Genomic DNA, 20,786 nt, shown 5'->3' on the forward strand with positions numbered 1-20,786 from the left:
GAGGATGTTTTAGAGTTTTGCTGAAAAGTCTAAGTGAGATCTGCAAATTGTGTTTTACCATGTGAAATAGTTTACGGTATTGAAAACAGACTGCACAGTTAGCTAAATGAGTTCAGGCGTCTGAGAACTTTGTTCAACCAATGGGTTTTAGTGTTTTAGCAATTGAGAAAAACTGTAATGGGTTTTGACCTCTGGGTGACCTCGACCCACGTGACTGAAAGGGTCAGCACGGGTCCATTTGTGTGGTTCTAGGACCACAGATGTGTAACCTGTGGCTCTATTTTAATTATTGTAACTCAGGTTTATGTACTAGTCACCAGGTTCAGCTACAGAGCTCAATTGTTTTGGGGAAAAAACACTAAATTATATTGTTCAGTTTTTAAGAGTTTTACTGGGATTCAACAAAAATCAATCAAAATCACACACACATATTTATAATGAATAATAAACTTCAAGGTGGACAGTCATCCGTGTGGTTCACCCTGTGGGCAGCTCTCCATCTGATATCAAGTGGTGCTCCAAGTGATCATCTGCTTCATTAACGTTAACCTGCTACTCAGTCGGACTGACAAAAACATTTGTTATCCTTTGGGATGTTTCAGATGCAAAACTTTGTTTTTGGATTATTAATTATTGTTTTTTTCACTCCTCTTTCAGCTCCTCCTCCATGAATGAAGTACAGCTTGACAAGCCCCTTCCTCTTCCTCCTGCTCTCAAACACAGGCGGCTGCACTCTGTCCACACACTTCCTGGTTCCCTCCCACTAGAGCTGACACGCCCCGTTCACTGAACCGTCACATGTTGTTCACATCAGAAGTCAAAGCAGAGTCGCTTCTGAGGAAGTGAAACTCAGACAGTCGTTGCTCCTGAGAGGTGAAATGGAGCAGAAAGGAGTTCAGCTGGATCGGGAAACCTTCTCTTGTTCCATCTGTCTGGATCTCCTGAAGGATCCGGTGGCTATTCCCTGTGGACACAGCTACTGCATGAACTGTATTAAAGCCCACTGGGAGGAAGAGGAGGGGAAGAAACTCCTCAGCTGCCCTCAGTGTAGGCAGACCTTCACACTGAGGCCTGTCCTGCTGAAGAACACCATGTTGGCAGCTCTAGTGGAGCAGCTGAAGAAGACTGGACTCCAAGCTGCTCCTGCTGATCACTGCTATGCTGGAGCTGAAGATGTGGCCTGTGATGTCTGCACTGGGAGGAGACTGAAGGCCTTCAAGTCCTGTCTGGTGTGTCTGGCTTTACTGTGAGAAACACCTCCAGCCTCATTATGATGTACCTCCGTTAAAGAAACACAAGCTGGTGGACCCCTCCAACAAGCTCCAGGAGAACATCTGTCGTCATGACGAGGTGATGAAGATCTTCTGCCGTACTGATCAGCAGTGTATCTGTTACCTCTGCTCTGTGGATGAACATAAAGGCCACGACACAGTCTCAGCTGCAGCAGAAAGGACCGAGAGGCAGAGAGAGCTGGAGGGGAGTCGACTCAACATCCAGCAGAGAATCCAGGACCGAGAGAAAGACCTGAAGCTGCTCCATCAGGAGGTGGAGGCCCTCAACCTCTCTGCTGATAAAACAGTGGAGGACAGTGAGAAGATCTTCACTGAGCTGATCCGGCTCATGGAGAACAGAAGCTCTGACGTGAAGCAGCAGGTCAGATCCCGGCAGAGAACTGAAGTGAGTCGAGTCCAAGAGCTTCAGGAGAAGCTGGAGCAGGAGATCACTGAGCTGAAGAGGAACGAGGCTGAGCTGAAGCTGCTGTCACACACAGAGGATCTCAAGCAGTTTCTACTCCACTACCCCTCACTGTCACCACGCGCTGAGTCTACACACTCGTCCGGCATCGATATCCGTCCTCTGAGACACTTTGAGGACGTGACGGCGGCTGTGTCAGAAGTCAGAGATAAACTACAGGACGTTCTGGGGGACAAGTGGACAAACGTCTCACTGGCAGTGACTGAAGTGGACGATTTACTGTCTCCTTCACAAGCAGAGCCCGAGACCAGAGCTGGATTCTTAAGGTATTCATGTGACATCACTCTGGATCCATACACAGCACACACACATCTGTTATTGTCTGATGGGAACAGAAAAGCAACATTAATGAGAGAAGATCAGTCTTATTCTAGTCACTCAGACAGGTTCACTACATGTTGTCAGGTCCTGAGTAGAGAGAGTCTGACTGGACGTTGTTACTGGGAGGTGGAGTGGAGAGGAGGAGTTTATGTAGCCGTCTCATACAAGAATATCAGCAGAACAGGGAGCTGGGATGAATGTCTGTTTGGATTCAATAATAAATCTTGGGCGTTACTTTGTGACGATGACAGTTTTACATTTCTTCACAACAATGTCCAAACTCCCGTCTCTGGTCCTCGGTCCTCCAGATTAGGAGTGTACCTGGATCACAGAGCAGGTATTCTGTCCTTCTACAGCGTCTCTGACACCATGACTCTCCTCCACAGAGTCCAGACCACATTCACTCAGCCTCTCTATGCTGGACTTGGGTTTTATTATTATTCTGGAGACACTGCTGAGTTCAGTAAACTCAAATAGACAGAAGTGAGTTCAGGGACATCTGGTTAAAGTCTGTGTTTTAAGTCTTAAACTTATTTTGTTTCCATCATCGTCGCTGAGCAGACTTTTCTTCACCTGCCAATCAAACATTGTGGGCGGGACTTGTCCATCTTCTCCTTGTTGTTGTGTAGGTGTCTGAGTTCCTGTAGGTGGCGCTCCTTCCTGTGTGTGTTGAGTCATGGAGGCTCTCACTGCTCATGATGCTCTTTGTTTACCTGAACTCATATTTATCTGCAGGGAAATGTAAAATGCTCTGAGCTCTAAATGTTTGATGAATATTGTTATTGATGTATTCTTTAATTTAAGTTTCTCTTCCTCTGCATGGGTCTTAAAGAGAGAAAGCACCAGAGCTTCTTTATCGGAGATATTTTGTTCTTAGAACTTCATGCAAATTATTCTATTAATACATTTGTGAGACTAAATGTTGTTGTTGTTTTCCCAATCAATGTACACATGATGTACTGTGTTGCATTATAAAATAAAGTATCATAATCAATCAGTAAATCTCTCGTCGTTCTTTTCCATAACTGAGGTGGTGGTCCAACACGTCTCACAGACTTCACTGAAGGTTTCATGTAACGTTCAGGTTCTTTCCGTGCGTCGGCTTCACTTCTCAAACCCGGAGGTCGGCTCCTCTGGAGGTCACGAGTGTGACCCTGTTTCCTGCATGTGGTGTGTGTGTGCTGTGCCTTTAAGTGTCTGAACCAGGGATGTGAAAGAGGTGAGCGCTCCCCAGCTGAGTGCTTCTGCTCTTCCGGTCCACTGTGTCCTGACTCACGGTGTCGCTGTGGAAGCGAGGCGCCAACCCTCTGGTTCCCCCGCAGGGAAACACCCAGAATGCACTGGGGCCAGAGGCCACTGGACCGGAAACACAGGACTCATAGACGGGTGGAGTCACTTCTACATTTAATACAAGCATCAAAGTGCACAGACAAGAAAGTAAACCATGTGGGGTTAAATAAAAACATAACGTATACAGTCACACAATGTGTTGGTCATTTAGGAGTCACGCTCACTTACACTAAATAAAATGTACCTGTTGACAGCAACAATAAAAAGCCCACGCTAAGATGGCTGCTCTCTCACTATGTGCTCTCTCAGGTGTGTCTGACTACAGGAAGAAAGGCCCAGGTGAGCTTCCAACTCCCTTTTATAGGCTCCGCCCTTTTCAAACTTAGGATAATAAATTCAATTCAATTCAGTTCATTTGTATCGCCCAATTTCACAAATTACAAATTTTTATCGGAATGCTTTACAATCTGTACACAGACATCCCTGCCCCAAAACAAAAAAAGGGAAGAACCCTTTAGGAGAGAACAGAGGAGGATCCCTCTCCAGGATGGACAGATGCAATAGATGTAATGTGTACAGAAGGACAGATTTAGAGTTAAAATACATTCAATAAATATGACAGTGTATGAATAGTTCATAGTCGGCATATTCCACGATGGAGACCTCCACGATCCATCAGGCAGATGGCGGTGGGGAGGAGGAGTGGGCGGAGTCTCAACAGTGGGCGGAATCTCAACAGGACAGTGGCATAGTCAGGAGCAGGAATTCCACGACCCAGACGATCCATCAGGCAGATAGGATCTATGCCGTCTCATAGGGTCCGATGACCCCATGAGACGTGAAGTCAAAAGGACTCCGGGGAGAAAGCAGAGTTAGTAACGTGTGATTGAGAGATGAAAATTCATCCCTAAGGAGAGAAAAAAGAGGAGATAGGTACTCAGTGCATCCTAAAACGTCCCGGCAGCTATAAGCCTATAGCAGCATATCAAGGGGCTGGACCAGGTGAACCTGATTCAGCCCTAACTATAAGCTCTACGACTATAAAAGAAAAGAAAAGAAAAATATCACTGTATTTTAAAGGATAACACATTATTTGTTATAATCTGCATACTGACAGAACAGGTGCCTCACTTGCCAACACCAATGTGTCCGTGTTGAAGCAGCTGCTGAACATTGCCAGTCGGTGTTCATTTAGGACAGCAACTTCATCTTCAAACCCGGTACTTTTGGAGACGGCTTAATCCCATCCAGTTCAAGAAGAAGTTTTTTTTAAACTTCAAATGTGTAGCGCAATGCTGGTGGGTAAGCGAGGTTCATGGCGTAAATAAGCCCCATCAGCAACATGCAAGCTTTGGCACGCTGCCGCATCCCGCCAACATCTCCTCGCCTTCAAGGAGGATCGATACCTCAACGGGATCTTCTCCATCGTTGCCACGGACAACCAGGATCTTCACGATGTGTTGAGTTGCATCACTGCGGCTGTCCACCTGGATATAACATACAATAAGAATTTAGACAATAAATAAATTAAAAAACTTACCAGGCAGTCTTCAAATAACGCCTCCTCTTTCTCACCAAGGTACAGGATAAGGCTGTGATAATAGTTTCACGTTTCATCTCAATGCTTTGGTTCTGTGAATAGATAAACATGTTGTCAATACTGAACCCCTTGTTCATGCTAAATGAACTGCATACATCTGCAGAAACAGTGAAAGCAAGACTCATTTGTGGAAGCATGGAGTGTGGAGGAACAAAGAAGCAACAGAGGAGGAGTTGGTGTCTCTGCATAGAGCAGGTACAGTGTGAACAAGCATCACTTTGAACAAACACACCTGACTCAGTCCAACATGGCCTCAGCTTGGTCCCAAGGACACCACCCTTGGCTTTCATCAAGCTGATAAGTTGTGGTGTGTGATAGTCAAGCTCGTACATGAACGTCCGCTCGAGGGGAATTGTCGTAATTCTTCTGAATCCTGCCTCTGAATGGACAAAAGTCAACAACAGGAACTGAGCCCAATGCTACAATACACAATACAAGTTAGCACTGCAATAACGATGAACACAAATAAAGAATCGGTTTGGCTTGTCATTTAGAACAGGGTCCCCAACCCCCGGGCCGTGGCCCGGTACCGGTCCACGGCTTGGTTGGAACCGGGTCACGGAACAAAAGTGAATAAAAAAAGTTTTAATTTTTTTGTTGTTGAATCTGTCGGAAAAATATATTATTTTGAAAAAGGAGCGGATCCACCCGTGTGTACGTCTGAGCCGCGTTCAGGAGTCTTAAGGTTCGGGTTTATCGCTGCAGGCGAGTCTCACGCGCCGAACCCTCTGCTGGCGGCACAGTGCCAAAGAATCTTAAAACATATTCAACCTGCTCAATGAATTCTGTCACTTCAGGGAAATGACAACTGTTTTCAAGTTGGCCGATAAAGTCGCTGCTGTGTGGGCGAGTGAACAGCGGAACATTCCACATGTTTCAGACGTTGACCGGTGGAAGAGGCTTTTCAAAGAGTTTGAGCGGTACTCCAACCACAAAAGACCCGACTGCAAAAGAATAGACCTGCAACCCATTTGTAAACAAACCCACCCGGTGAATCGAGCCCGTCCGAGCTAGAAGAACATGTGTTGGAGATGCAAATGACGGTGGCCTTAAGGGACATTTCACACAACAACTCTGCCTGTTCTAATGACAGCGACCAGAACTCGGTTAGGAGCAGCGGACCAAACACACGTCTGTGTCGCCGTCTCCATCAGCGGCTCGTTGCAGGTCAACAAGCGCACGGCTCACACTAATTCGGCGTAATGATGAGTTGTAGTTTTGGCACTTTATGCCCTTCGTATAATTGTATGACGTCATATTTATTACATCATTTATATTGCCGGTCCGTGAAAATAATTTCTGACACGGAACCGGTCCGTGGCTCCCAAAAGGTTGGGGACCGCTGATTTAGAATACATATACATGAATAAACTTCTGTTGGGAGCAGCAGTCCTACATGGGGATGTTGTTGGGTGTTGTTTTAACAGTTATTCCCTGACCTCAGCTTCAGAGAACAAAGCAGGCCATCTCTGTTCCAAGTCATCCGCCGCAGGACTTCCGGTCGCGGTCTCCAGCCTCCGCATGGAGAATGTCATGGCCATTTTGTCTTGAGTCACCTTGGTGTTGTTCTTCTTCTGTACCTCATGAATAAGCTCCTGTCTCACCACCTCCAGACTGTGTGTGGTACTTGTGCATGAACCCATGTGAATGAATGCTCCGGAGTTAGTGGAAGACAAAGGGACAGTCCTGACACCAACGAGGACTCTCTCCATCCTGGAGAGGGACGTCAACAGGCTGTTCAAGAGAAACCTGTAGAAGACCTGCTGAGCAGCAAACAGCAGACGCTCATCAAGAAGCTCACGAGTGAACCAGATCAGATGATTCTGCCGTTTGTTGGTGATTTATAGGAAAAAATAAATCTGTAGTATTGATCAACTTGACATTGTTCTCATTTAATTGGGTTAAAGTTTCTGACTTCTTGAATTGTCATTAAAGAACTTTGTAATAATTTTGAAGAATTTTAAATGTTATTCTTGATTTTACAGGGAGCCAGTGGAGAGCAGCTAGTGCAGGAGTCATGTGATCTCTTTTCTTAGTTTCAGTGAGAACACGAGCTGCAGCATTCTGGATCAACTGGAGGGACCTAAGAGACTTATAAGAGCAGCCTGATAATAAGGAGTTGCAGTAATCCAGTCGAGAAGCAACGAACGCATGAACCAGTTTTTCAGCATCTTTTTGGCATGTGTCTGATTTTAAAAATATTGCGTAGATGAAAGAATGCAGTCCTTGAGATTTGCTTTACGTGGGAGTTAAAGGACAAGTCCCGATCAAAGATAACACCGAGATTCTTTACAGTGGTGTTGGATGCTAGGGCAATGCCGTCTAATTGATCTCTGTGGCGCTCAGGGCCGATTAAAATTACTTCGGTTTTGTCTGAGTTTAACATCAAGAAGTTGCAGGTCATCCATGTTTTTATGTCTTTAAGACATGCTTACATTTTACCGAGTTGATTGTTCTCCTCTGGTTTTATCGATAGATATAATTGAGTATCATCTGCATAACAATGAAAGTTTATGGTGTGTTTCCTGATAATATTGCCCAAAGGAAGCATGTATAAGGTAAATAAAATTGGTCCAAGCACAGAACCTTGTGGAACTCCGTGATTAACGTTGGTGGTTATCGAGGCGTCATCGTTTACAAATACAAACTGAGATCGATCTGATAAATAGGATTTAAAGCAACTTAGTGCGGTGCCTGAAATGCCAATCGACTGCTCCAGTCTCTGTAACAGGATGTCATGGTCAATGGTGTCGAACAAGACCAGTACAGAGATGAGTCCTTTATCAGCACGAAGGTCTAACAAGACCAGTACAGAGATGAATCCTTTATCTGATGCTATTGGGAGGTCAATAGGCGTGTACATATTATTGTATGTATGGTGTAAGAGCCAAATGCATGATTTCATTTGTTATAATAATTTAGTTTTAAAAGATTTAAAAAGGTAACTGAATATAAATCCTTTTCATTATGATTTGAAAGAATGTTTAGTTTAACATATATAATTTAGTCTTGTATTTGAAAGCTTCATAATTTGTCTGAATGTGAGCTTCCAATCAGATGACGTCACGTCAGTATAACAGCTAGCTGTGTTGGACTGTCAGTCATGTGAGTTCAGAGTTGTTGGAAGCGACATAGTTTTTTGACCGTGTGACCGTGTACTATACGATTTTTAAGTAAACATAATTTTGTATGAAACTACTTGTGTCACTCGCGTGTCAATTAATAGCTTTTTAAAGACTGATCTCAATAGTGTGGTACAAAAGAACCAGAACTAGACGGAGTGCCACTACAATGTAGTCAAAAAACTTAGTTTAGCCGAGCTTCGCTGGATTACCTGGACAGGTGGGGAACGCAGCCAGCGGCCGCTCGAGTGGAGCGGGCTAGAGGCTCGCGGTGGAACGGGTGATCCATGGAGATATGCTACGAGAGCGCAGCCAGTCTGCCGCTCGTGTAAACGGACTGGAAGCTAACGTCGGACCTGTGAATCCATTGAAGTATTCTACGAGATCAGGTATCGAAAACTCCTTTTTATCTTTGAGTATTATGAAGATACGAAGATATACGGAGGATTGGAGGAAAACGAAAATTAATTTGTAACTGCTCAATGCTGAAAAAACCAACGTGATGCACCGGTGCGAGAACCTACAGTGATAAGCCGATATTCAGTCAATGCGGAGGTTTTGGCGATTTTTGAGACGCTGTTTTTGCACTCGTTTTTAAAGAGAAAAGTTCCGTGAAAGAAAAGAGCTTTTGAACGGAGGCATACAGCTTGAGCACTAGCTACGTGTACGATGGCTGATGGGGAAGAGAGAGGTGTGGAGGATGTGACGGCGCAGGGAAGATCACGGAAGCCAACGGAGAAGGCATTAGAAAACCAGTTGCAGAAATACATTGCATTGAGGAGACGTAAATTAGGAACTCTGACAAGCAAAATAAGGCAGTTTGAGATACTAATGAGTGATGCTGGAAGAGTCCAAAATGTGCAAGATGCGATGGAAAACGATTTTGCAGAGTTGGTAGGAGAGTTCAGAAGTCTCAACAGTGAAGTTGCAAATCTTTTAGATGAGGATGAAAGAACATTTGACCAGGATAATTGGTTTGAAATGAAAATGGCACCAATCAGAGAATTTATGAAAGAAACTAAAAGATGGATAGCAGTTGTGCATGATTCAACACCAGTGCTGCCAATGGAAAATGTACAGCAAAAAGAATTTGATATAGTGGATAGCCTGCAAGAAGCTGTGAGACCACATGACAGTATTTCCCAGGCAGGAGATAGAAATGCAGAATGTGGTAGCCTATGTGGCACACAAGTAAGTCATGCAACATGCGCATCACGTGTTTCATCAACACGGGTTCTACAGGAAGCACAACATGCAGCCCTGCTAGAGCGTGCTGCAGCACTGAAGAGGAAGCAAGAGCTGGAATTTAAATCTGCTAGAATCCAAGCTGAAAAAGAGGAATTAGAGATGAAAACAGCATTAGCTGAAAGTCAAGCAAAATTAAAGGTTCTGAAAGAATATGAAAGATCTGAAGATGGTTACAGTTACCATATGCCAGTGCAACAATTACAATTTAGGAAAGTGGAGAAGGAAAGGGTTAGCATAAGGATACCGCAACAAGCTAACACAAACGTTCACATTCAACCATCAATGCTGCACTCGCAAACATCACCGCCTCAGGCAGCCACAAGTCATCAGTCTAACACTCAAGTGGACAGAAGTGATGACATACTAAAGGTCATGCAAAGGCAGAACGTAATCACAGAGCTACTTGTAAAACAACAACAGCTGTCTCAGCTACCAACAAAGGACATCCCTGTGTTCAAGGGCGATGCGCTACAGTTCAAGTCTTTCATCAGAGCGTTCGAACATGCGATAGAACAGAAGACTGACAATGAGCAGGATCAATTGTACTTCTTGGAACAGTATACAGCCGGTGAACCACAAGAGCTTGTCCGCAGCTGCACTCATATGACACAAAGCAAAGGCTACCTTGAAGCAAAGCGGCTTCTTCATAAGCACTACGGGGACGAATTACGGATTGCCAGCGTATATTGATAAAGCACTAAAATGGCCGCAAGTGAGGTCCGAGGATGAAAAGGCACTGAGTGCTTACGCAATGTTCCTGATTGGATGTCTCAACACCATGATGGACATTGAATACTTAGAGGAGATGGACAACCCTACCAATCTACGGACAATGTTGTCCAAATTGCCATACAAAATGAGAGAATGTTGGCGGGCTGTAGCTTTCGATATCAAAGAGCGAAGTGGCAGAAGAGCAAAGTTTGCTGACTTGGTGCAATACATTGACCGTCAAGCTAAAATAGCATCAGATCCACTCTTTGGTAATATACTAGACAGCCGCTCATCTACAAGTGGAAAAACAGAACAGAACGAGAGGTATCCCCCAAAGAAAGAAATACGTGGAAGCAGCTTCGCCACCAATGTTTCAGCAGAAAGTAAAGGGCCTCAAGAAACGCATGCTGAGCCAGCGATCTTAAGCAAAACCACAAGCGCCTTCGATAAGCCGTGTCTCTACTGCCAGCAGCCTCACACTCTTGCTGCATGCAGTACAATCAAAGATCAGCCACACAAAGAACGAGTGGACTTCTTGAAGTCAAAGGGCTTGTGTTTCGGATGTTTAATGCCTGGCCATCTCAGCAAATTCTGCAATAGAAGAAGTGAATGTAAAGAATGTAAGTTGAAGCATCCGGACATTCTGCACATAATCAAAGAAGGATATGCTGTGCCTGAAAAGAAAGAAGATGCTCATGGAAGCCAAGTATCGTGTGCTCAGGTTTCTGTCCAACAAGAGTCTTGTAGCCTCACAGGGGCTGGAGAAGCTGAATGTGTGTTGTCAATAGTACCGGTGAAAATTAAATCAAAGAAGAGTAACAAGTGTGTAGAAACATACGCCTTCTTAGACCCAGGAAGCACAGCAACCTTCTGTACGGAAGACCTACAACGAAAACTGAATGTTAAAGGAAAACCGACACGAATACTTCTCAGCACCATGGGACAAGACAAACCTGAAGAACCAAAGCTCATGAACAGTTTAGCTATCTCAGACCTTGAAGTGTGCGGATGGGAAGACACCAGCTTCATTGACCTGCCGAAGGTGTTCACACACAGAAACATATCCGTGCACACTGGAAACATACCTAAACAGTCAGACATCCAGAAGTGGCCTTACCTCAGAGAAGTGAGTTTGCCAGAGATACAAGCTGACATAGGCCTACTTATTGGAGCCAACTGTTCGAGAGCCATGGAGCCATGGCACGTCATCAACAGTCAAGATGGAGGGCCGTATGCTGTCAAGACGGCCATTGGCTGGGTGGTGAACGGACCCATACGAAAAGAACTGAAAGACGAAGAGAGTGAGTCACCTCATCTTTCAGTGAATAGGATCCCCGTGATGGAAATAGAGAAACTTCTAGTCGAACAGTACAACACTGATTTTACAGAGCGGAAGTACAATGACAAAGAAGAGATGTCCGAGGAGGACAAGCATTGTTTGCATTCTGTGCAGAAGACGGCAACATTCGAGAGTGGTCATTACTGTGTTGGATTGCCACTCAGGAACGAGAGGGTCAAAATGCCCAACAACCGATGCGTTGCTGAACAGTGCATAACCTGTCTGCGAAGAAAGCTACAGAAGAATCCTGCAGATCAAGACAGCAGAGGCCTGAAGGCAAAGAACTTGGTCCAAGGGAGAACCTGGACCAACGGGCCACGCGTTTTGTTGAACAGTGAAAGTGACTGGCCAGAGCAGCCAGACAGAAGAGAAGAAAGCCTTCCAAACGATCCGGAAGTCAAGAACAAAGTCAGTCAACGCAATCCAAGTCAAAGAAGATATGGAACCATTGAACGAACTGATAAACTACCATTCAGATTGGCATAAGATGAAAAGATCAGTAGCCTGGATTTTGAAAGTAAAGGAAACTCTGTTGAAACTGAAAGAAGAAAGAAAAGAGTTTTCACAAACAATCCATCAATCTGAAAAGGACCCTGAAAAGCAAAAGTCAAAATTAAAACAATACAGGAAGAAAAGAAAAAAAAAGAAAAAGAAAAAAAACAGCATGCCTCCAGGCATATTCAGCAAAGAAGACACATACACAAGAAGAAGATGGAAACGAGTCCAATATCTCGTGGATTTATTCTGGACCAGATGAACACGAGTATCTTCCACTTCTACAGGAGCGCCAGAAATGGCGGAAGCCTAGAAGAAACTAAATGACCGGAGACGTCGTGCTACGAGTGGATAGTTCCTCTCCACGCAACTCATGGGGAAGGTTGTGGAAACATTGCCAGACTCAAATGGAACAATGAGAAGAGTAAAGATAAAGACTAAAACCAGCACGCTGGAAAGGCCGTCAACAAGCTGTGCCTATTGGAAGAGGCCATATGTGAAGAGAGAAGATACTAGTTTAATAGTTATGGACATTTGAAGTATTGTGGCTCTTGTTTGTTGTTATAATGTTTAAGTATAATTGCTTAGTCCTCCCGTCTAACCAATTAGGGGCCGGGTAATGTAAGAGCCAAATGCATGATTTCATTTGTTATAATAATTTAGTTTTAAAAGATTTAAAAAGGTAACTGAATATAAATCCTTTTCATTATGATTTGAAAGAATGTTTAGTTTAACATATATAATTTAGTCTTGTATTTGAAAGCTTCATAATTTGTCTGAATGTGAGCTTCCAATCAGATGACGTCACGTCAGTATAACAGCTGTGTTGGACTGTCAGTCATGTGAGTTCAGAGTTGTTGGAAGCGACATAGTTTTTTGACCGTGTGACCGTGTACTATACGATTTTTAAGTAAACATAATTTTGTATGAAACTACTTGTGTCACTCGCGTGTCAATTAATAGCTTTTTAAAGACTGATCTCAATAGTGTGGTACAAAAGAACCAGAACTAGACGGAGTGCCACTACATATGGAATAAGTGTGTCCATATCAGTGTGTGTTGCTGCAGCTCGTGTTCTCACTCAAACTAAGAAAAGAGATCACATCACTCCTGCACTAGCTGCTCTGCACTGGCTCCCAGTAAAATCAAGAATCACTTTTAAAATTCTTCTCTTAACCTACAAAGCCTTGATTGGTGATGCTCCATCATATCTTAAGGAGCTTGTCGTACCATATTGCCCCACTAGAGAGCTACGCTCACTAAATGCGGGACTACTTGTAGTTCCTAGAGTCTTAAAAAGTAGAATGGGAGCCAGAGCCTTTAGTTATCAAGCTCCTCTTTTATGGAACCAGCTTCCAATTTCAGTCCGGGAGGCAGACACAGTCACCTCGTTTAAGAGTAGACTTAAGACCTTCCTCTTTGACAGAGCTTATAGTTAGGGCTGAATCAGGTTTGCCCTGGTCCAGCCCTGGATATGCTGCTATAGGCTTATAGCTGCCGGGGACGTTTTAGGATGCACTGAGTACCTATCTCCTTCTTTTTCTCTCCTTAAGGATGAATTTTCATCTCTCAATCACACGTTACTAACTCTGCTTTCTTCCCGGAAGTCCTTTTGACTTTACGTCTCATGGGGTCATCGGACCCTATGAGACGGCATAGATCCTATCTGCCTGATGGATCGTCTGGGTCGTGGAATTCCTGCTCATGACTACGCCACTGTCCTGTTGAGACTCCGCCCACTCCTCCTCCCCACCGCCATCTGCCTGATGGATCGTGGAGGTCTCCATCGTGGAATATGCCTACTATGAACTATTCATACACTCTGTCATATTCATTGAATGTATTTTAACTCTAAATCTGTCCTTCTGTACACATTACATCTATTGCATCTGTCCATCCTAGGAGAGGGATCCTCCTCTGTTGCTCTCCTGCAGGTTTCTTCCCTTTTTTTTCCCCCCTGAAGGGTTATTTGGGAGTTTTTCCTGGTCCGATGTGAGGTTTTGGGGCAGGGATGTCTATGTGTACAGATTGTAAAGCACTCCGAGACAAATTTGTAATTTGTGAAATTGGGCTATACAAATAAACTGAATTGAATTGAATTGTATATGAAATAAGTTTGTCCATATTCGTGTGTATGGAATAAGTGTGTGTCGCCGTGGGAAAGGCGCTCACCTCAGGGCCTGGATGATGACGTTGCCGTGGAGACCTCTCAGTCAGGTGACGTCCCGATCCAGGAACTGATTAATTGAAGACTCAGAAACAAGTGATGTAGTCAAACTGCAATGCAGTCGATGTTTATTTAACACAAGATAAAAATAAAAAGGTTAACAGCTAAATAAGTAAAACTCGAGCTGATGAGCAAAGTGTTTTTCCAAAGAGTGAAGGATCAATATCTGAACGTCTGTATCCGTCTAGAAGGATCTATTCGAAGACCTCTATTCCTTCTTTTTATGGACATTTTGCTCAAATTGTTTAAAATAGATTTTTACAGACACTCTGGACTCGCACACCTCTCACACATGATTACAAGACTTTGTGATACAGCATGTACCAAGGAATGACATCGTAGTACACATTACATCAGTTACATACATCACACAGATTATATTGCAGAGTGCGCCACTACATAGGGACTCCACCACAAGTTAGCCGCTCCCGGTATGCGGTCTGCAGCGTAAAGACACCTTAATCCTAGAGTGCTTCAATATAAGAAATAAAATATCTGTTTCAAAGAAACGGAATCGATGCTGCAGAGACCAGTGGAAATACTCACAGTATCGATCGATATGGCAGTAGCAATATTTACAATGAGATGAACCGTAGGACAACAGCACCCTGTCAACCACACGTAACAGCACCGGCACACAGCTTGAACTCTTCTATGAGGCCCACTGGGTCGTCTGGCTGGCAGCTCTCAGCCAAATGTCCTCAGGTGTAGGTTCATCTGCAGGCAGGGTCACGGGCGTCACCTGCATGGATCCTGGGGATGGGGAGAGAGAGAGAGAGAGACGTGCGAAACAAATTCTATCCTGTGTGGACTCTCTTGTGTTTGGTCAGAGTTACTTTTCTTGCAAAACTTTCCCCACAAACATCAGAACTGAATGGTTTCTCTCCTGTGTGTACTCTCATGTGTTCCTTCAGACTTCCCTGTCGTGTAAATCTTTTCCCGCAATCATCACAACTGAATGATTTCTCTCCTGTGTGGACACCCATGTGTCTCTTCAGACTTCCCTGTTCTGTAAATCTTTTCCCACAAACATCACAACTGAATGATTTCTCTCCTGTGTGGACTCTCATGTGTTTCTTCAGAGCTCCCTGTTGTGTAAATCTTTTCCCACAAACATCACAACTGAATGGTTTCTCTCCTGTGTGGACTCTCATGTGTTTCTTCAGATCTCCCTGTTGTGTAAATCTTTTCCCACAAACATCACAACTGAATGATTTCTCTCCTGTGTGGACTCTCATGTGTCTCTTCAGATTTCCCTGTCGTGTAAATCTTTTCCCACAATCATCACAACTGAATGGCTTCTCTCCTGTGTGGACTCTCATGTGTGTCTTCAGATTTCCCTGTCGTGTAAATCTTTTCCCACAATCATCACACATGAATGCTTTCTCTCTTATGAGCTCTTTTGATCGTGATTCATTGGATTTGTTGCCAGTGGTACATCCCACATGACTTACAAGAGCTTCCTTATATTTCAGGGCATGTGCAGCAGACTCAGGTGCCCTGGGCTCCTTCCAGACATTGTCCCCGTCTTCACTTTCAGGTCCAGAATCTGACAAAGCTTCTTGCCAATCACCACAACTGACCTCAGTCTCGGAAGAGTCTGAAGCCTCTTCATCATCAGCATTTGGATGTGAATGACGATGTGGATTTAGGTTCCAGTCTGGTCCTGATCCCCCACAGTCGACTCCATCAGTTTCTGTTTGTATTGGTGTAGCTGAGCTGCAGGCGGGAGGCTCCGCCTCTTTGTTGTCCTCCGTCTGGCTTTGATGAAGCCGTGAGGTATGAGGTTCGTCATCTTCACTCTTCAAAGTAACAGCAGTGGATAAGAACTTGGTGATATCGGCCTCCTCCAGCACAATGAGCTGATCTCCCTCTAGACGGGTCCAGAGATCCTGCAGCTCCTCTTTTATGAGGAGGGGCTCCGGCTCCTCTTTGTCCTGGTCCTCAGGGGGGACATCTGCTTTAATCCCAACCAGCTGCTGGACATCTGCAGGGAGTACATTATAAACAGTGACTTCAGACTGAAATCAACTTTCATTACTGGACACGTTCAAGGAGTCTGACTGAATGTGTATTTCTTGCTCTTCATGTACAAACACAGAAATACAAAACAATAACATTTGTAAACAGCAGGAGAGTTGTGCATTGGTGGAGAGCAAAGGGTGGTTGAATAAATATGGAATGTTTAACAGGGTTCACACACATGTTGACCAATGGGTGTCCAGGACTTTAAACCAAATTTCAAGGACCAACTGTTTCGTGAAATCTCGGTGCATACATGAAAAAGTGAGAAAATGTCATATTTCAACTAACAAGGAGAATTCTAAAGCATACAGTATATAACCTTAAATGACAAATGAATGAGCAACAATAGTTTGATTAGTTTATACTTTTGATCAAACTATTGTCCCATATCTGCAAATCCATCTGTTGTGACTGTAAATGGTGGTTCAGGCTTTGGTCAGACAGAAAGACATCGGCCCTTCAACACGTTGACAAAGTGACTCTTGAAGTGACGGAGCCCCAACGAGCAGCGAGATGAGCTGCCGGGGAACATTCGTCAAATAGCAGGCTGGCATCTTCGGATGATTTTAAAGAAAATGTAACATCACCTCCAGTCAGGGCTTCACTTTGTGACAGCATCGCCTGAGCCGAACAGAGAGAAATGCTGCGCAGCGTAGCAGCTGCCCTCGCTGTGGTGAGCTAGCCGGTGATGGGTATGCCGCAGCTCCCCTAGCAGTAGCTCCCCTAGCAGCAGCTCTCTGATGCCTGCTTCCTTTAGCACGGCTCGTTAATGCCTCTCCCATGTTTGACATGTCCAATGTTTCGCCACCACAGAGTAGCCAGCATGGTTAAAGCTACACTTCTCTGGCATAGAGGATTATCCCGACCGCTTCCCTAAACTACTGTTGCTATGGCCACCAAACCCTTCAGTTAAGGTGCGTTCAGTTGCAGTGAAAAAAACAATAGAAAGTGAGAGCGTATGTGCCAGCTTATATTTTGAGCATCTTTCTTTTACAAATATTTTAAACTCAGCGTGAAAAACAACATTTATATTGGTAGTTCGTCCAGCTGCTCATTGAAAATGTTTTTTTTCTTGTTCATATTGTGTGCCGTTATCAAATAATTTACTTTTATATTGAACTTAAATTCTGTGTACCTGGTCACATCAATTTGAAAGCTGGACCAAAGTGTTTTGATTTCATTCAATTAGAATTAGGCCAAATAAAAAGCCTCAAGCTGTAAGTCCAGTCTGGACCGTCGTTTTCTCTCAACGCCTCAATAGGGAGATCTCGCCTGTCACGAAGACAGAGGTCAGGGATCTCAGGCTCAAAAAGGTTGATGACCACTGCAATAAGAAGAACAAAAATTAAGATATTTTGTATTATTATATTATAATATAGCTATAACTTTGTAATTATGTTTGGGGCTTAGAAGTCCCGGCACACACTCGTGTGTGTATATATATATATATATATATATATATCTGCCGATCCGATAATACCGATCACTGTGTCGATTGAAGGATTCTATTTATTGTGAAGCATTATTTCTGAAATGAATTATTCTTAACAACATTTGTTTTGTATTTTAAGTCTTTAAAATTAAAATACATTAAATACACTAAACTTAAATTGAGTACATTAAAATTGTTTGATTGCTATTGTAGGGGATTTCAGATATGTATGGAACACATCTGCATCATTCATTTCCTGGAACTCTTGGGGAAATCTATATACAGGACTTTAAATAATCAGAAATGTGCTTTTTTAACATACAAAAGTCTGACTTATTTTTCTAAACTCTTCCTTGGTACAGTAAAAGTTTTAATTTGAGAATTTAAGCTAAATCTCAGAAACGATCTATAAAGATACAAAATCAGTTCATTGTTTACTTTTATATGCTAGTGTATGTTTTGTCGACATCTTGTTTTGAAAACCGGATGTTGTGTCACGTGGTTCTTTCCGCGAACTTTGCAAAACCGGATGTTGTGTCACGTGAAACCTTCCGCTAACTTTATCAAAACCCTCGGCGCTCCCGATCGAATGCGTTTACCGTGAGCATCAGTCTATAGGGGCTCAGACATGTGAGAGTCGGCTGAGTCGACCCAGAGATTCAACTCGGGGGACGGGGACGCCGCTCGGTGCGTGAGGATCCCCTCGTTTTAAGAACGGCGATCAAAACCGATAATGGGAATATCGGCCGATATGGATCGGCGCTGATCATCCCTAATATATAAAACTGCCTGTAGTAATGATTGTAATTGCCAATATTCAGGTTTATTTATATTGATTAATTAATGTTCTTCTAACGTTACCCTGCTATGCGTTTGCATCATAGAAGACTTAAAATATGAATATATATCACCGGCTTTTATTTTGACATTCGTTTTAAGCACTTCCGTTATCTTGTTTTTGGATTCAGAGACAGAAACGGAAAACAAAAGTAGTTTCCCGTTTTTGGTTTCAAACAGAACACGAACAAAGCACGGTATTTAGGTATTTACGTATTTTGAATGAAGCATCAAACAAACGAACAAAGCTCCCCGGACCCTCCACGTGCAGATCCCGTAACACGCGGCATGGAGACCGGGACCAGTTTAGAAGAAGAAGCACCCACCTGATGCGCGTCGCTCGTGTTCTCTGAGCTGAGACACGGTGTCCTCATAAGCTGCTGTCAATGTGTCCAACAGCCCAAAAGACTCTTCAACGGCCGCGTGGACTCGCTGCTTCACCAACAGCCTCAGCATTTCTCCCGGAGACACGGAGACCGACACCGGAGGCTCGTGGGACTCCATCTTTGAACGACGCACCATCACGTGGTCACTGAGAATCTCAACAGAGCCGAGGCGCCGCAGTTGCTTCTCCACCGACTGCGTGGCCCAGTGCATGATGGGAAACGCCTCGCTGCCCTCACGGAGAGCTGATTGGCTCTTAGATTCTTCTTCCTTTTTTGTTTTTTTTTGTTTTTAGGCGGCTGGCATCCAAACTGGTGCATTACCGCCACCTACTGCCTTTCTTTGCGAACTACAAATAGCAAGCCCAGTATCCCCTCAAAAAGAAAAGAAATAAAAATAAAATAAACTAAGAAGGGAGCCCTGTCAACTTCAGTGCCCTACATTCTTCTCTTCAACCCTGTCTCCTTCAGATACTGCAGCACCCTTCCTGCCCCCAAGGATAATGCATCCCTCAATTGCACCCCTCCTCCTGCCAGCCTCCTCTTCAACGTGCCTCGCTCGCTTCTAAATTTCTGGCAATGCCACATGACATGATCCCCCGTTTCTGCTGTCTTGCAGGACTCGCACAGTCCGGTTGGGTGTTTTTTAATTAATTGCATTGTTTTGTTTAGCTTTGTATGTCCAATCCTGAGTCTACTCAATATGTTTTCTTCTCTAGTGCTAAATATTGTTGTCCTCCCCTTGTTAACATCCTTCTGAATAGTATACAGATGTCTTCCTGTGCCTCCTGCCTCCCAACTGTGCTGCCATTCCTTAATCATGTTTACCTTTATCATTGATTTAGCTTCTGATTTGCTAAATAAAATATCCTTCTTGTTCTGACATTCCAATGCTTGCTTTGCTAGTTTATCTGCTGCTTCATTTCCCTTTACCCCTCTATGTGCCGGCACCCACATGAATGCTACCAAAATACCCATATGCTTAAGATGGAAAAGTGCTTTGTGTATTTCATTGATTAAGTCCTGCCTGCTGTTAGATCTGAGTGATTGTAATGACAATAATGTTCAACTGGAATCCGAACAAATGATGACCGTACTTATCTGAACCTCCTCCACCCACTGGAGTGCTGCTAGAATGGCCAATGTCTCGACTGTATCCACCGACAGATGGTCTGACGATCTCCGTTTTACTTCATAACGGAAAGATGGGCTGGTGACCGCAAAACCGGTTCTACCTGGACTAGGATCTTTCGATCCATCCGTGTATGCCGGAGTAAATGATTTATATGTCGTCTTTAGCCTATCCTCCACCATTCCTGCAATATTATCAATGTTTTTAAGTGCTTGGGTTTTGTTCAGAGTGAGAAAAAATGGATCAACTAATACTGAGGAAAATAACCAAGGAGGTGTTACCGATAGCGACACGGTAGCAGTGCATTTTATCTGATTCAACCCCATCTCCCTTGCAAATTGTCCACTACTCCATAAAGCAGCCCCGTTTGTCCCTTTGTCTTTCCCAACACGGCATGAGCCCCTTTGTGGTTGGCTGCTTGTCCACGGAATGCCCTTCAGATTGGCCCAATAGCTCAACATTAACTGTTTACGTCTCAAATGCAGCGGCATCTCACCCACCTCCACCTGGAGAGCAGACACAGGACTTGTTCTCAAAGCCCCACAACAAAGTCTCAGAGCCTGAGATTGCACCACATCCAACTTTTTTAGTGATGTTTTTGCCGCAGTTCTAAACGCTATACACCCATCATCAAAAACTGATCTCATCAGCGCAATATAAATATTCTTCATTGCAGGCCTGCTGGCTCCCCATTCCGACCCGGTTAGACACCTCATCACATTTAAAATATGTTTACATTTCCTAACTATCATCTGAATCTGCTCATTCCATGTTAGCTGATCATCGAACCACACCCCTAGAAACCTAGAAACCTTCACTTGTTCAATCATTTGCCCATATAGCTTTAGCTGAGTAACCACTCCTCTCTT

General features: G+C 44.0%; 1 protein-coding gene, 1 long non-coding RNA gene and 1 pseudogene across 2 annotated transcripts; 1 reads left to right on the forward strand and 2 right to left on the reverse strand.

The window, feature by feature from the left end:
• Positions 1–730: 730 nt before the first annotated feature.
• On the forward strand, positions 731–3,072 carry LOC130198217 (tripartite motif-containing protein 16-like; annotated as a pseudogene).
• Positions 3,073–4,521: 1,449 nt separating this feature from the next.
• On the reverse strand, positions 4,522–6,786 carry LOC130198252 (uncharacterized). Its single transcript, XR_008832593.1, has 3 exons — positions 6,406–6,786; positions 5,199–5,345; positions 4,522–4,998 (listed from the first exon to the last, which is right to left on the reverse strand). It is a non-coding gene; the product is annotated as an uncharacterized LOC130198252 (long non-coding RNA).
• A 7,359-nt stretch (positions 6,787–14,145) lies between these two features.
• LOC130198238 (uncharacterized) lies at positions 14,146–19,065 on the reverse strand. Its single transcript, XM_056421383.1, has 3 exons — positions 18,729–19,065; positions 15,692–16,095; positions 14,146–14,861 (listed from the first exon to the last, which is right to left on the reverse strand). Exons 1-3 carry the CDS (start codon positions 18,997–18,999, stop codon positions 14,847–14,849), a joined length of 690 nt encoding a protein of 229 aa, XP_056277358.1. The 5' UTR covers positions 19,000–19,065; the 3' UTR covers positions 14,146–14,846.
• Positions 19,066–20,786: the final 1,721 nt, after the last annotated feature.

This window comes from Pseudoliparis swirei, chromosome 8 (genome assembly GCF_029220125.1).
Source record: "Pseudoliparis swirei isolate HS2019 ecotype Mariana Trench chromosome 8, NWPU_hadal_v1, whole genome shotgun sequence".
NCBI classification, from domain to species: Eukaryota; Metazoa; Chordata; class Actinopteri; order Perciformes; family Liparidae; genus Pseudoliparis; species Pseudoliparis swirei.

What these genes read in the sequence shown, in the direction of transcription:
- LOC130198238 (XM_056421383.1), bottom strand. Translation starts at nt 18,999, where the DNA reads ATGCACTGGGCCACGCAGTCGGTGGAGAAGCAACTGCGGCGCCTCGGC. An exon ending in ACACGAGCGACGCGCATCAG is followed by an intron (nt 16,096 to 18,728) that starts GTGGGTGCTTCT and finishes TACTCCCTGCAG; the next exon opens with ATGTCCAGCAGCTGGTTGGG.